Consider the following 17,228-nt stretch of genomic DNA (forward strand, 5'->3'; position numbering starts at 1 on the left):
GACAACCTTTCCCAGAGCCAGTCAAAAGACTGTCCCCAAGAACTGGAAAAAAAAAACAGTTCTACACTCTGTACACACACAAATAATAAAAATTATCTACTTCCTATAGCATTAGATCTGAAGGACTGAGTGAAACCTCATAAACAAAAGGACTTATGGCAAACATTGCCCAAGGATTTCAACTCAAGAAATACCCCCAGCCTACAAATGTATCTTCTTGATCTTATGTAACCAATGCTTAAGTGGATTACAAAGAAATAACCTTCAAAATTCCTCCTTGCAGGGTAATGTAGAATGTAGAAATCTCTCGGTCCTTCTGATTTAGCATTGTGGTAAGTAAATCATTTTTGTGTCTGAAATGATTGGCTTCAGCCTTGGTAACTGGAAGGACAGAGTTCTTAGATGATCTTCTTGGGTGGTTCATTATGGGAATATGCACCTAATAATTGTGCCCCCAGAGGAACACTGAAGCTTAGCGATAATATCCAGCTTCTGTTGCCCCTTGTGAGGGTATCTACAAAAGGATACATAGCTGATGCTCAGATATTATCCACTTAGGCATCCCTGGAAAAGGCCAGACAGATATCCCCTGCCCTTGTGAAACATGACTTTGGTACCGACACCAACTGTTTCCATATTTTTCATAATAAAACCTGATGCAGTTGGACAATAACCTGCTCAGAGTGACCCTTGAAACCTCGGACCTCATTGTCTGACTAAATAATGATACAAGAAGTCTGGGTCTTTTGTAGCAGATGTGGTTCTGTCCAGATAAAATGAAACTGTATCCATGTACACACACTGCAGCCACTATACCTACGTTAGAATATTCAGGAAAAAGTGGACAGATAAATTTATTGCTATAAATTGGATTCAATGGTCAAATTACGCTGGAAAGATGGCTATGTATGTAAGGAGACACTTTCCTTGTAAAAATCTAGGTAAGGATGGTTGGTCCAGAAAACCTGCAATTCCAAAATTATTATGGTGGACATATTCACTATCAGAAGTACTTTTGCATAATACATACCTTACTTCTTAGTTGTAGTTTAAGGGGAGGTACACTTTATTTTATTTATTTATTTGTTTACTTATTTATTTAAGTTTATTTACTGTATACAGCACTAATCAAAAGTGAACCATTTCAGGCTCAGTCTGAATTGCACAGATGTGACTAAGTTGTTTACACAAGTACAATAAGGTAAACTCTAAATTAAAAAATAGAAATACAGAAAAAAATACAATAAGATGCAGAAAAGAAAATGATTAAATACTGTGAAAGCATAAGTATGCTACACAAGCCAGGTTAAGAAACATAACATCAGATGATGTGGTCTATGTGCATATTTAAATGACAATTTCCAAGCTCTAAGTGTGATTAATTGGTTAGATATGGGTTTATAGGGTAGGGTAATATAAAGGGGTAGTTATGATCATCTGAATCGCACACAGTTAACATGCAAGGGGTTACAGTGTTGTGAACAGCATTTGAAGGGGTATGTAAGTGAAATATATAAAGGTGAGGTAGGAGAAGATTGTTGATAGATGGCACATACAGGTAAGATACAAAGCTGCATGCTGCTATTTTCAGGTTGGATTAGATGGGAGAGATAAATGGAAGGTTGCTTGCAGCTTGGTGATGTGATCAGTTCTGCAAATGCACATGCATATGGATTGTCTCCATAGCTAAGCCTTGAACTGGGGTTACATTTGGTGTAAGAGGTAAGATCTTTTAGTTGGAGTGGAAGTTTATCCCATGGTTTTAAAGCTAGAAGTTAGACGTTGAGGTTAATATGGATGGTAGAGTGGTGCAGCAGTTTGCATTGTTGTCTCACAGCAAGAGGTTTTCTGGTTTGATTCTTGGCTGAGATGCCTTCTGTACAGAGTCTGCATGTCCTCCCTGCATTCATGTGAGTTTCCTCTGGGTGCTCCAGTTTCTTCTCACATTACGAAGACATGTGTCTGGAGTGTTTCTCCCTGGGCCTCCGCTGAAAATTGAATCATTGCAAGTCAGACTTTCCTGGTAAACAAATGTTAAATAAATAAAAATAAATAATAGTTAAACAGGCATCCCTTGGAGGGACAGGACATTTCAAAGTTGCTCTGATGAGGAAAGCACCTTGTAAATATGCCTTGCATACTTTAAAGGAGACTAGAGACAAAGAGATATCTCCCTGGTAGAAATTGGAAATAGCTGCCAAGTGTACATTACTGGGTGAGTACCTTAACCCAGAATCAAAAATTTAGGCTAGATAAACTATTATTGCTTGGACAGGATCTGTAAGGAGGTCTTAACCTTATTCTGTTGTCCAATAGCAACATCTATCCATTTACTCTTATATAGCCTTTGCCTGCTGGGTCTCTGGGCAGAGGAAAGGATACAGGTCAGTCTGTCAGGATAGCAAAGTTCCAAGGCCATCAATGAAGGCAGAGATGCCGTAACCATGTAGTTAAGTGAAAATGATGTGGCTATTAATGAAAGCAAACTTATGGAGTAACCATGAGGTTAGGTGAAAATTCCGTGGCCATTAATGAAAGTAGAAGAATGGAGTATTCAAGTGGTTAGGTGACTATTCTATAGCCACCAATCAAAACAGAGCTAAGGAGTAACCATGTGGTTAGAGTGTGAAGCTTGTCTATTAGGTGCATTAGCAGGGATACGAAAGGCTTTGGGGTGACTTTTCCAGAATATAAGGCCATATCAAAGAAAACTATTCTGAAGGAGCTATGAAAATAAGGTGAGCATTAGGCTGCCTTGTTTTCTGAGTGCATTTAAGAATTAAGGGACGTTGGAAAGGCATAGGGAACTTCTGGGGGCCAAGTCTGCATGATCTCATTCCCCAGCAGTGAATTGACCAACCATCTAGGAAGATGATTTGGAAAACAGTAAGGCCTCCAGCAGGATAATTTGAGGAAAGCATGGTAGTTTGTTGGGAATCCCATGCACTGGCTCATCAATTGCATTATTTTCTTAAGTCATTCAAGTCTACAGCACCTTTTTTGTACCTTTCCAGTTAACACCCATAGCTCCATATGGTGTCCAGACCTTTCTTGGGTCTGACTTTTTTAAGTAAGTGGCTTATAATAGGCTGAATTAGAAAGAGGAATGCTTTATTAATAAACTAACATTAAGACAGTTAATCTAGGATGTCTTGCAGCAGAAAAGCCATGATTATTTTATGATTTTTTTAAGATGATTTTTTTTTTCCGAAAATGCGCTGGAGTGCAAGTGTGTGTCTAGGCAGTAAGAGGTGCAACATTCCATACCACATAGGTTTGTTAATGAGTTAAACCTGAGATCATTAGTAGAGTGATGAACTCTGTCTTTATCCTTATATATGACTTCCTTCATTTGTACAGCTGCTTTCCACCCCACCTTGAGTTGGACCTGTTCAGGGAATATGAAGCTTTGGAGATATCTTGCAGGGATGCACTAGTCCTCCTGTCCTGTGCAAGGAGTAGGTGTATTAGTGCAGTTGTCAGTGGATAGCAAAAAGTACTGTGCAGGAGCAAAGCATCAGCTAGGTACTCAGCGGAGGTGTGCTTTGCACTGATACTCTTCCCAAATATTACAAAAAAAAGATACAGAAGGTTTTAGATGAACTTATGGGAGAAGGGGTTTTCAGAATCAATGGGATGGTATTGGAAATGTTAATAATAGTAAAAGAAGTAAAATATAAGAGTATGAAAAAATAAGGCATTAAGCGTAGTAACATGAGATGGCAAAGGCTTTGGATAAGGTCAGTCATGAGGCAATGTAGAAGATTCCAGACTCATGGTTCATAGATTAGTACTAGGCTAACTGCCCTTGCGAGTCATTGTAAGCCTAGCCAATTATCCTTTGTTAGACTCAAATCCTGCACCTTGTGTCTGTAAGGCAAACACCTTAACCATTAGGCCACCCTCCCAAGAGAAAAAAACATTGGATGTTATAAAAACATGTTACAAAATATAATGGGTAAAAGTTATAGTAAGCAGATGGAAAGACAAAAATTGAGAGGAGTTAACCAAGGATGTTCCTTAAGTAAATGTCTGACTGCGCTGATAATAAATACAATAATTCTAGCATGTATGTGTGGAATGAAAAATTCAAAATGGGAAAATAAGTAGTATTACTTACGTGATTGTTATATGCAGATGATTTAGTGATTATGGCTAAAATAAGAAGAAGATAAGTGAAGTAATATGAGTGTAGGAATTATTAATGAAAGCTGGGATACAGTTAAACAAGACAAAACCCAAAGGGTGTGGTGAAATAAGAAGTCAGTTATAGTATCCTAGGAAGGAAATACGTGTAGTAAGACCGAAATATAGAGAGTATGAGAAAGTAACCGAACAGTAGAAAATAATATTGGAAGAAGTAAAAATGGTATTATGATAACATTTTAATTTAGAATTTAACTATAAATTATATATGTTAAATATGTGAATGTTACGAAAGCTTGCATATTTATGGGGTGTACATGTTTTCAGCTAAAGTGGAGAAAAACATGTTAGAAATATTTTAAGTTTAGTTGGAAATCAAGATTAAATCCAGTGAAAAGAAGGAGGACATACAACAAAAGAAGGAGATTTGAATCTAAAAAGTCCTCCAGTGTACTTAGCATCTCTGTGTTTTCCTTGGTAGTGTAGCAGGTGAAAGAGAGAGAGACAGAGTTGCAAGTAATGGGAAAATGTTATATATAAGGCATGAAAAAATATGGAATATGAAGGATGGGAAAGAAGTGGTAAACAAGAAAAGATGAAAGGAAAAGAATATGAAAATAAAATATGGAAGGTGAAAATGAGATTAATGAAAACAGAAAATGATGGTATAACAATATTATGGAGAAATACTGTATGGCATATCATTGGAAGGAATTAAAAAGATGTAAAAATGTTATCAAGATTAGAAGTTAAAAGTGAGAATTTTTATGAAGCAGAGGTTTTCATTTTTATTAGATAAACTATCAGTTAAAAGTAATATTAAATACTAGGTATTGGAGGAAAGAAACTGCAATGAGTGTAAAGAGGAAGAAACAGCAAAACATTCCTTGGGATTCAAAGGAACCCCACTGGTGACCAAAATGGGCCGTTTGCATGATATATATATATATATATATATATATATATATATATATATATATATATATATATACACACACACAATCCAGAGACTTTAGTCAAAATGAGAAAAGGCCTCAGTATTGGATAATTTGAATATCTCTTAATCTCACTTAAAAGTACAAATCAACACTTTCCCCTGGTAGTTAATGCTGGTGTCCCATGCATCTTGTTGGGACAGGTACCCTCCATCCTTCTCCCACACACAAGTAGACATTCAAACACTCACACACTCACACACACACACACACACACACACACACACACACACACACACACACACTTGCATAATGAGATATACCATACCTCCCAACCTGTTCGTCCAAGAAATCTGGACAAAGCTCGACAAAATGGGGGGACAAAGGCCCAAAAATAGGGACATATTTTAAATATTGCTTTTATAAACGTAGAAAGTTCTAGAGCAACAGGATTTGGTTAAGCATACATTTTTTGAAGGATGTGAAGTCTGAAACTCAAACATATGCCATTATTTAGTGACTTCAGTCCTCAGATCATCCCAGTGATTTCTCACAGAACCTCAAATTTTATGAAGAACAGACCAAAAATATGAGCGAAAAGTCTAGACATTCTGCGACAATCTGGACAGTTGAGAATTATGAGACATACCTCTCACCTTTCGCTGAGTTATCATAATGTCTCCAATGTCTTATTCTTATTTTTTCTTCCTGCTTTGTAAATCAAAGTTCCTTACAATCAGTACAGTTTCATTCTCCTTAATGTTAGTAAAGTGCTTAAAACATTGTGAATAGTGTTTTCACTGAACAGGTGTTTGACAAATGAGTGTCCACTCATTTGAGTTTCGACAAAGTGATACAGACACCATGATACCAGACCTATTGTTCTATTACCCATCTAAGTGACTCTGAGTCATACTTAAAAGCTTCTCATGGTGGGATCTAGTGTTCCTCCCATCTTTGTACAGAAGTCTGTCCCCCACACAGACACAAACCCACACCTGTCAACTGTCTGTCTGTCCTTGATTTTACAGGACACTCCTGCTGCTTGCTCTTATAGGTACCCTGGCCCTTATTATTCATGAACTGTTGCAACCATTGATTAATGCAACAGGTTAAAGTTTCATACTTATTATTTTTTTAAAAATTCCTTATATGCTAATGAATCAGTTAATGTTCTGTAACAGTTAGGAACTATTCCAAAGCAAACTACATCCATGAATTGACAGTTTGTCAGAATTCAGTGTCCCTCCCAACCCTGAATTTACATCATTCTATGCAGAATTGTTTACAGAGACCCTGTACAACAATGTAAATGGCTGTATAGAGGCTGCTGTACCTACCTGACATAATCCCAAAACAAACTCTAGAGTTAAACCACACTGATGGAATCCTAACCTTTTAAGTTCATAGTTCATACGAGTCTAGCTACCCTTTGGCCATTTTATGCCTAGTCAATTTCCCTCAAACATGAAAAGCAAACCCTGTACCTTGTGCTTGAGAGGTAAACACCTTAGCCATTTTTGTAATACCTCAACGTGCTGTTCGGGTATATAACAAAAAGAAAAAAGCCATGGCTAAAGTCAGGAAGAGCAACTACCATAACACAGGAGCTCTCTAATTAAATTAAACAGGAAACTAAAAGGACTAATTAAGTCTAAAAAGGCCAAATGTGAGGTCAAAATAGCCTCACAGGCTAAAGAAAACCCCAAGGCCTCCTACAGTTATGTCCAAAACTAAAAAGGCAGCACACATTGGTGTATCGAACTGGTGGTCAGTGGTGCTACCATCACTGAGCAGAGGGACATAGCAAATCTGCTGGCTGACAAACTCAGCTCAAACTTCACATTAGGGACACAACTTGGTTGGATTGTACAGCTAGGCTTTTAAAAGCCCTGGTGGTCATTAGCTTAGTAAATACTTAGAAGTCTATTCTTTCAATGGGTGTAGCGATTGAAGGCTACAATAGGTCAGACTAGAGGAATGTTGAGGTTAACAGGACATCAGCATTATTAGATTGTTACGCAAATACGGCCAAAATCTAAAAAAATACTCTTGTTTTAATAAGACAATGCTGAGAGATAAGCTTTTGTTTCATTTCCAGTAGTATTCCAGACCAAAGGGTTAAGACAGACTTTTTTTCTTTAGTGACGAATCTGGTCTTTGGCATATTAATTTGAACAGCATGCTATAATATGTATCTTATCTGGCTATGGTAGAGTTTCATACCTTTTATTTTCAGATGAAGATAACCATTGATGATCACATGGATATTTCTGATTTAAGTGAAATTGAAGGAGAGAAAGTGAAACCAATTAAATAAAGAAAGCCTGAGTAATAAAGATAAGAAGAACCCGAGGGAGTAATTTTGTGTGTGGGGAATCTTCTCCCACCACATTACAATTACAGGATTCTTCTGCTTAAACCCTAAATTCTTTATCCTCATATTTTTGATTTCTAATCAGCTATCCCATGTCATGTCAGCAGTGTCCATCATTAATATATGTTTGTAGTTGTGAGACTAAATTTGGGCTGCAGTTAAAAATACTTTGCATTGTTTCAAAGTAAGTATTATACGTTTACTGTTAATTTCATGAAGCAACAAGCCATTTCCCCTAATAATATACACAAGGAAAGTCATACAATCTGCTAGATCTGTAAATAATGAAGAAGATGTATTTGTGCATTCTGAAGTAATACAGTTGTAGAAAATTGAGATATTTGTGAGATGTCACACCTTGGGTATATAGATCTTACAGTGTGTGTTTCATAAGTTACTCACTTAGCATAAAGCTTACCTCCATGACATATCTCTGACCATCAATGGCATGTTCTGAACCTGGACTGGATGTGCCATTCCCCCAGTGCAGGTGAAACTGGAGAGCAGTATAGTTTCCTGAAAGTCCTCCGCCATTTATCACAACTCCATCAGACATGTACACTATAACTGAATAAATCAAGAAGACATGAGAACTCTAAAGACTTGTCCTGTGAATGTTTTCAGGGTCAGAATAATCTCTGTTGTCTTTTAATGCTAAAGCAGTCATATTTAAGATTTGCCATCTTAGAACACTGTATGTGTGATAGGAGGGAGCCATCTTGAAGGCAAAGTATTGCAGATTAAATATATTGTGCTGGGCAGAGTATATGGCAAAAAGTACTGCTGATAATGCCAACTTTAAAAAAATGCAAAATTATAACCATTTTCATAATAGTAATCATCATATCAAATATGATATTAATTAAAAAACAACAGAGACTGCTTGCAGTCAAGAGATAATAGTGCTATAAATCCTTGAACAATCTCCAAAAGCTGAGAAATAACACAGACATGTTTTATACTGAGGACTCAGGTAACATACCATGAAGACTATTCAGTAATAAATGCATGTACCTGACCACTGTACTATTAAATACACTGTTAAACACACACACACACACACACACACACACACACACACACACACACACACACACACACACACACACACACACACACACACACACCACCAAATGCTATCAGTACATGGGCCAAAAGTCATACAAAAAAGACTGGTAGGTTGATAGATAAACACATGTAAAAAAGAAATAACTATTGTGCAGAAACACATTAATACATGCCCAGATTTATATAAGTACATATTCTGCATGTAGATAGGTACTGTTTGCAGGCTGATGAGCGGATAACTAGATATACTGCATGTAGTTCATACATATACATACAGTTAATATCAGTTAGCTAAATATATAGCAAGACAGACATAGGCAGGCAGACAAATAGACAAAAGGCATAGCCTGAGATATATATATATATATATATATAGATAGATAGATGGATAAACAGATTGATAGATAGATAGATAGATAGATAGATAGATAGATAGACAGACAGATAGATAGATAGATAGATAGATAGATAGATAGATAGATAGATAGATAGATAGATAGATAAAGGATACATAGATAAATCAAATAGGTGGACAGATAGACTGAGAGGCAGATAGAAGCTTTCTACAGGAAGGTAGGATGGGGGGGTGAGAGGACTGATAAAAGACATCAAATATGATGTCACAAAAAATTTGGTATAAAAGTCTGTGAGAGGAATGAGAAAGTGGTAATGAATATAACCTAGAATAACCCTTGGGGTTAAGAAATGGGAAGGAAGTGAGACTGCTTGTGGGAAACTGATTAAGACATTAAACCATGATGAGAAAGGACATAAAATATGAGGCTAAAAATGAGGTAGTATAACACCCTTTGATGGGGGATGAAAAGGTGGCAATGCTTTGTTCAGTTATGTTGGATTCAACTAGAAAGGATATAATTCTGCAAGTGGTCCTCACCAAAGCAAATGGGTTCAGTGACATCTAGATGAAGCACCATTTACCAAAATTGATTATGCACTCAGAGGTTTAAATTGGGAGAACTGTAAAACACCAAGGACAAAGATAATGCCGAGAGACTTTGGCAAGGATTATGCAGCAAGGCAAAGGACAGGGTCAAAGGTGAGTTAAAAAACTGGAGACGGATGAAAGAGGTAAAGGTGTTATGTGAGTAAGTCAGGGATAGAGTGCTCAGGATTATAGGGAAGGTTCTGATGGAGTGGAGAAAAGGGGAGAAAAAGAGGAGAATGACAATGCAGCTGCACAGGAACTGGAAGCCAGAAGTTAAGATAAAAGTGAAGGCATACAACAAGTGAAATATGGGAGGCAAGGAAAAAAAGGAATAGACAGCAAAAAAACAGGGAGACGCGCAAGAAAGGTGCATGTAGACATGCAATGACAGAAGCAAAGGCAGTAGGCAGGAAAGGTGCATGTAGACATGCAATGATGGAAGCAAAGCCAGCAGGCAGGAAAGGTGCATGTAGACGTGCAATGACGGAAGCAAAGCCAGCAGGCAGGAAAGGTGCATGTAGAAGTGCAATGATGGAAGCAAAGCCAGCAGGCAGGAAAGGTGCATGTAGACATGCAATGACAGAAGCAAAGGCAGTGGCAGGAAAGGTGCATGTAGACATGCAATGACGGAAGCAAGCCAGCAGGCAGGAAAGGTGCATGTAGACATGCAATGACAGAAGCAAAGGCAGTAGGCAGGAAAGGTGCATGTAGACATGCAATGACGGAAGCAAAGCCAGCAGGCAGGAAAGGTGCATGTAGACACGCAATGACGGCAGGAAAGGTCCATGTAGACGTGCAATGATGGAAGCAAAGTCAGCAGGCAGGAAAGGTGCATGTAGACGCGCAATGACGGCAGGAAAAGTGCATGTAGATGTGCAATGATGGAAGCAAAGGCAGCAGGCAGGAAAGGTGCATGTAGATGTGCAATGACAAAAGCAAAGGCAGTAGGCAGGAAAGGTGCATGTAGATGTGCTATGATGGAAGCAAAGGCAGTAGGCAGGAAAGGTGCATGTAGATGTGCAATGACGGAAGCAAAGGCAGCAGGCAGGAAAGGTGCATGTAGATGTGCAATGACGGAAGCAAAGGCAGTAGGCAGGAAAGGTGCATGTAGATGTGCAATGACAGAAGCAAAGGCAGTAGGCAGGAAAGGTGCATGTAGATATGCAATGATGGAAGCAAAGGCAGTAGGCAGGAAAGGTGCACGTAGACGTGCAATGATGGAAGCAAAGGCAGTAGGCAGGAAAGGTGCTTGTAGATGTGCAATGATGGAAGCATAGGCAGCAGGCAGGAAAGGTGCATGTAGACGTGCTATGACGGAAGCAAAGGCAGTAGGCAGGAAAGGTGCATGTAGAAGTGCAATGATGGAAGCAAAGGCAGTAGGCAGGAAAGATGCATGTAGAAGTGCAATGCCGGAAGCAAAGCCAGCAGGCAGAAAAGGTGCATGTAGACTTGCAATGACGGAAGCAAAGGCAGTAGGCAGGAAAGGTGCATGTAGACGTGCAATGACTGAAGCAAAGGCAGCAGGCAGGAAAGTTGCATGTAGACGTGCAATGATGGAATCAAAGGCAGTAGGCAGGAAAGGTGCATGTAGATGTGCAATGACAGAAGCAAAGCCAGCAGGCAGGAAAGGTGCATGTATATGTGCAATGACGGAAGCAAAGGCAGTAGGCAGGAAAGGTGCATCGATATGTGCAATGACAGATGCAAAGGCAGCAGGCAGGAAAGGTTCATGTAGCTGAATAAGGTTTACCCTGAATAATTGTTTAAAGATGATTTCATTTGGTGGTAGGGTGGCACTACCAAGGCTGACCAAGAAACTAAGTGATTCATGGTCAGAATCAACAAGAGATGAAGAAATCTGAAATCAGGTATAAGTAGATGCTAGCCGCATACTTCTCAACTTCTTAGAACAAGAAATCTGACAAACTCCTAAATAAAAGTGGGACAAATGCTCACAAAGAGGGACAATTATTAAATATTGCTCTTACAAGCTAACAAAGTTGATAGAATAAGAGGTTTTGCATTAGCATGAATGTTCAGAAGAGTATGAGGTCTGAAACTTCAATCTCTGTCATTATTTCCTAACTTTTACTGATATACCACTAATTTGCCAGAAAACCACAATTTTGTGAAAAATGGACCAAAAATATGAGGCAAAATTCTGGACATTCTGCAACAATCTAATAATTTACTCCAGTGCATTAGCAATAACAATGTTTAGGAAACACTGAACATATCCATTTTCAGAGGTGCAAATGTGCTGTTCAATGTTTATAGGAAATTAAAGTCCCCTAGCAGGAAGGTATTTGGTTTCATAATAAACTTCTCAATGGTGTTAAGGAAATTTCCATGATCTTTGGAGTACATTAATGGAGATTTTTAGCTAAAAGTAAAGTAATACCTAAATTTCTTAGGGGTGATTTTGGATCTCCAGGAGCTTTACGTTACTGTTGTGGATGACTTGATGTGATATGATAGTGTTTCCAACAAATACAGATACTCCCCCACCAATTACATAAGGGACTGAAAGCATGATAGGCAATAAGCCTGCTGTCACTACTCTGAAACAATGTCTTAGTCACTACCGAAAGAGACTTAGGGACACAGGTGGACAGTGGTCTCACCTTCGATAATCACATCACCACAACAGTCAGGAAATCCTTCTATGTGGCACACCTCATCACTAAGGGCTTTTCATCTAGAAAAAAGGAGGTCATTGTCCCACTGTACTCCTCCCTCATTAGACCCATTATAGAATACAATGTCCCATTTGGTATGTACCTCTCAAGACATCTGCAACAACTGAAAAGGCCACAGAAATACCTCACTAAAAGAATCACAGGCTTAAAGCAGATGCCATATGCTGCTCGTCTAAAAACTCCAGCTATACTCTGTCACATATCATCTACTCAGAGGCGATCTCTGCTTAACATATAACGCCATGTCAAACCCAGAGCTGTTGGACATGCTACACTTAAAGAAATCCCAATCTCTCAGAGCCACACGCTCCAGGGATCTAAACCTTGTCATCACAATAAGCAAAGCATGCTGGAGGGATAGGTTCCTGACCCAGAGACTCTCCAGACTCTGGAATAGATTGTCCATACATGTCAAGCAGAGTGCCTCTTTGGCCCTCTTCAAAAGAAACCTTGATGATTGGATGGGAGAAAGGAAATTCACCCCGGGGATCACGTCAGTCGCCCTGCTAGACAGGGGTCCAGGGAAGTAAATAGTGTAGGAAGAAATAGCCAGGGAATTTTTATGGCTAGGCTTGTATAGGCACTAGGGCTGATAGCCTAGTACTAACCTATGAACCTATGAACCTATGAATCTATGAACATAAATGTGACATCAGAGAAGGAGTATGTTTGAAAGGTTTAGCATACAGATTTCAAAAAGATTACAATCCTTTTGATATACAAAAGGCTAAGGCTTCTGTGGATTAAATAGCTAGAGAAGAATTGGTTTTGTATAAGGTTAAAACAAGAATAGATCATAGACATTAGTTACAACATTTGGAAGTAACAGCATCTAGCTGAAGTAATTAATGGACAAGTATTAACACATTTTAACAGCCAACAAAGAATTTTCATCAATAATTCTGAAAAAGTGCAAATTCACATACAAGAGGGGCAGGACTTTGGGACAGCATTTTAATCAGTTCAAGGAAGAAGTGGTTAGGTTTGCTATTTAAAAAAATTAAGAAGGCACAGAGCTTTTTGGCTGTTCTATCTGCATTTACTGTACTTTTAGCAAATACGTTAGGAGGAATAAATGTTTTACATCATCCAAGACTCCCAGAGTTTCTGAATGGCTTATTTAAGCTACTTGTTGATATTCAGCCTTTCATTCTAGTAAAACGTCACAGATGTTCGAGTAATGTATATCAGAACAACGTAGTGAGATACAGAGTCACTGGATGACAAATGTTCTTTTTAAATGTAGTATTAAATATCTAGGTGCATTTTTTACATTTATTGGTATTGACAAAGCATACAATGTCACATAATAAAATGTGGTGGCAATAAATTCTCCATAATAAGCAGACAAAAGTAGGATATCATGCTGGAAGCATTGTTTCACTAGGGCTCAGTGAATACCTGTAATATACATAGTCTTTATAAAATAAAAGTGGTAGTTCTAGGCAAGACCTGTTTCATTTTAGATTAGGTAGATAAATAGTATTTGTATCAATATATTCATCATATTTCTAATGTCTTTTCAAGTACAACAGTTGCAATCAACAACATCTTTTTTTTAAGATTCATTTTGAGTTATTTAGAAAATTTAATTCACTATTAAAATGTGACTGTCAAAAAGATGCCCTGAGAAAAATATTTACTACTATTTATAAAAAAAAAAAAACATTTTCTATTTGCATTATACCAACCCACCATATACTAAAATTGAAATTTAATAAAGGACCATATGGTGAGACTGGCTAAAATCCTATCAAAAGATTATAAATTAAATGATGAATTGGATATTTTAGTGTACATGCTTTTCCAGATGAGACATCCATTATATTTACTATTTCAGATCAAGGCTGAGATTAAAAAATGGTAGGAATACAAAGTTTACACCACTGATAAGTTCAGGAATGAAAGTTCTTAAAATACTCTATGACATAAAGCATCATTAGAAATCTATAATGCAATTAGCATTTTTTTCACTACTATGAAGGCTTATGTAGTTTGCTGGGAGATAAACTATCTTTTATTTTTAACTCTAATGGATTTTAATTCTTTTTTTTTTTTTCCATAATCAATCTTTATTATTTTTTCTGAGTTATTATACAATATTACAGAAAACCAAGAAAACAAACAAAGCCCAAATGATACTTATAAAAAAAATACTACAAAATATATACACTATATACATGAATGCTTCCATCAATTAAACAAGGTCAATCTAAAAAGATAAGAACTTCTAACAGGAAAAAAAATAATAATTTGTCGATATACTAAATAATTAATGCTGAACACAAATATACACATACATGTCCAGGGGTTAAAGTGGATTTAGAACATTAAGCCAACAGAATATTGAAAATTTTCTCCCATATTTTTGGATTATTTATGTTTTTCCTATGATCCTTAATTAATAATTTGTGAGCTAAAATATGTTTCATCGCTAAACCTTTAAAGTTATCCCATGAAGTTTGGGATGGATTCAACCAATTTGTAGCTATATAAAGTTTCATTAACAAGAAAATATTTATAAGTATAATTATTTGGGATTTATCCAGATTATTCGGAGGGATATGTAGGATCATAAATTCCCAAGAAAGTGTAGAGTGTTGATAACCCATCTTCTGTAATTGAATTTTTGGGGAATTCCAAAGTTGATATATGCATTTACAGCTCCAGAACATGTGTAAGAGGTCAGCCACTTGATCCTTACAGTATGGACATTTAGGCGAATTTTTAGAATTGAATTTGTGCAAGCTAAGACGAGTATAATAAGCATTATTAAGAATCATCAATTGGGTAAATAATAACTTCTGAAGAGATATTGATTTTATAGTTAATTGCTTTTAGTATTTTATTATCTTCTATCAATGGTATTTTTTCCCTCCAGTATTTTGATAACAGTATTTGATTTTGATATGTTAAGTCTTTTACCAATTTATATGTAGAGGTTATATATTTGGAATCTTGTATAAGAGTTTGCCATAAATTAGAACAAATGGTTAAATCTTCTTCCTTGATTCTAACATCACTGAAGAAACTTATAGAAAGATCCTTTAGTTGTCTAAGTATCATTAAATAAGATTTAGGAAGGTTCATCTCCTTTAAAATATCATGTATTGAGAAACAGAGATAAGGGTACGTATCAATTAAAGTTAAATTAACTATAAGTGGAAATTTTTTAAGATTTATCAGTTGATTATTGATTTTTAAATTTGGGTTCTTGAGAAAGGGTTGAAAAGTCATCATATGTTGCAAAAGATTTAATGACTGAAAAAAGTTTTGTATCAATGTTATGTATAATCTAATATGCTCCATTAAAGGATATAATTTAAAATTGTCTTTATTTAAAAAGGGTAATGCCTTAGGGTTAATATCCAAACTTACAGCATGTTTATAATTCAGAACCAACCAATTTGGTACCCATTTACCACTGGCTGTGTCAAAGTTAGCAATTCTTAAAATCCTATTAGAATTTATTATTAAGTAATATACTTCAAAATTAGGTAAATCAAGCCCACCTTTATTCTTCGCAGTCATCAATTTATCGTAAGATATTCTGGTTTTCCTAGGCTCCCATATAAATTTAGCCAATTCCGTATGAATCTGTTTAAAGAATTTCTTAGTAATTAACACTTGACTAGCTCGGAAAATAGGATTTTAATTCTAATGTCAAAGAAAGGCCAGAAAAATTGTGTAAGGAGTTGAAAAATGACACAAGTACTAAAAAAGGGAAGTTTAAATGTGATCATTGTAGACAATGTAATGTGTTTTTATTTTTTAATGGTTCGATTCTGCCTTTCACTCTCCTTGATTCTAAGATACAGACATTATGCCCTGTAAAGTCTTCAAGTAATGGAGATCATGCTCTAATTTCAGAGCCCATTTATTAATCTTGTATAACATTTACAGAGTAGATCTTTCCAAAAATGCTCTCAGCATTCCAGATTGAGACTCAGTATCTGTCTTTCAAATGCACATCTTCCCTTCCTTATCTTCATGACTCTGGCAACATTACCAGCATTCCTTTCTCCCAGCTCTCCTTAATGCTGCTTAACTATATTTAAGTGTCATGGCGTAGCATCCCTCATCCGTGTACTTTTCATGCTTCCTGCATATTTTTGTCTCAATAGCCAAAGTGCATTATTTTCCTTCATGGCATTTTGTAAAGTCAATTCTAAAAAATATCAAAAATAAATACTCCTGGTTCTGTCCTTTGTGTAAATATTAATAAAGAGTCCATAATATTTGACTTTTTCTCTCCCTGGCAATATTCAACATCTAAGTTTCATTGTGAAAAGTTACCTGCTTCTCCAGTGTTGGTAATATGACTTAATTTTGAGGCATCAGAGTACCCAATGAAGTTGAAGCTTCCTAAAGAGGTGTTCACAGTCGTGGCACTGGTGATGATATTTACTGGTGACTGCTGGGTGCCATTGCAATATGGAGTGCTGCTCCATGTGCTTGGACCTGTAAGACAGAATACTACAAATTAGTGACCACATTGTGCCCGTAGTGAAACTGCAATCAAAACTGGAGATTGGGGCACAGAACAGACCTCTAAATTACTGTTGTAAACATCATCTGGTTTAAAGCCTAAAAGTCTTAATTTCAGCAGATCAACCAGCTGTCTGGTCCTAGTAGGTCACGGTGGTGCAGCGGTTAGTGTTGTCACCTCACAGCAAAAGGATCTCCGGTTCATTTCTGGGCTGGATTACTTTGTGTGCGGAGTCTGCATGTCCTCCCCATGGTCGAGTGAACTTTGAAAACATGCAGCTAGGTGAGTGGGTGTTCCTTTTTTGAAGGTTGGGTGCTGGGCTGACAACACAACACCAATCATAAGCAGACCAGTGATATGCTGTAGAGATCACTAACTGGGGAAAAGCCAAAAGACATTCCAACCAGCTGTGTGGACCTAAAATGTTTATAAGCTAGCCACCCCCTCCTTAACCAGTTTTCTTATCTGGAGCTAGACTGGGCAATAGTTAATCCATCCTCTGGGAAGCAAAACTGCATCAATCATTTAGTTTTTAATTAATTATTTATCCTTAATTTACTAACTGGGT

General features: G+C 37.0%; 1 protein-coding gene across 1 annotated transcript in view; it reads right to left on the bottom strand.

Annotated features, from left to right (window-relative positions):
• The window catches only part of LOC122814018 (carbonic anhydrase 4-like), a 287,411-nt gene that overhangs the window by 59,514 nt on the left and 210,669 nt on the right, over window positions 1-17,228 (bottom strand). Inside the window, exons 4-5 of the mRNA XM_044086598.1 lie at window positions 16,468-16,632; window positions 7,877-8,025 (exon numbers count right to left, since the gene is read on the bottom strand). Coding sequence (XP_043942533.1) covers window positions 7,877-8,025; window positions 16,468-16,632 — 314 coding nt within the window. The remainder of the gene's footprint in view (window positions 1-7,876; window positions 8,026-16,467; window positions 16,633-17,228) is intronic.

The sequence above is a fragment of the Protopterus annectens genome, chromosome 10.part0 (genome assembly GCF_019279795.1).
Source record: "Protopterus annectens isolate FY-2018-M chromosome 10.part0, PAN1.0, whole genome shotgun sequence".
In the NCBI taxonomy this organism is placed as follows: Eukaryota; Metazoa; Chordata; order Ceratodontiformes; family Protopteridae; genus Protopterus; species Protopterus annectens.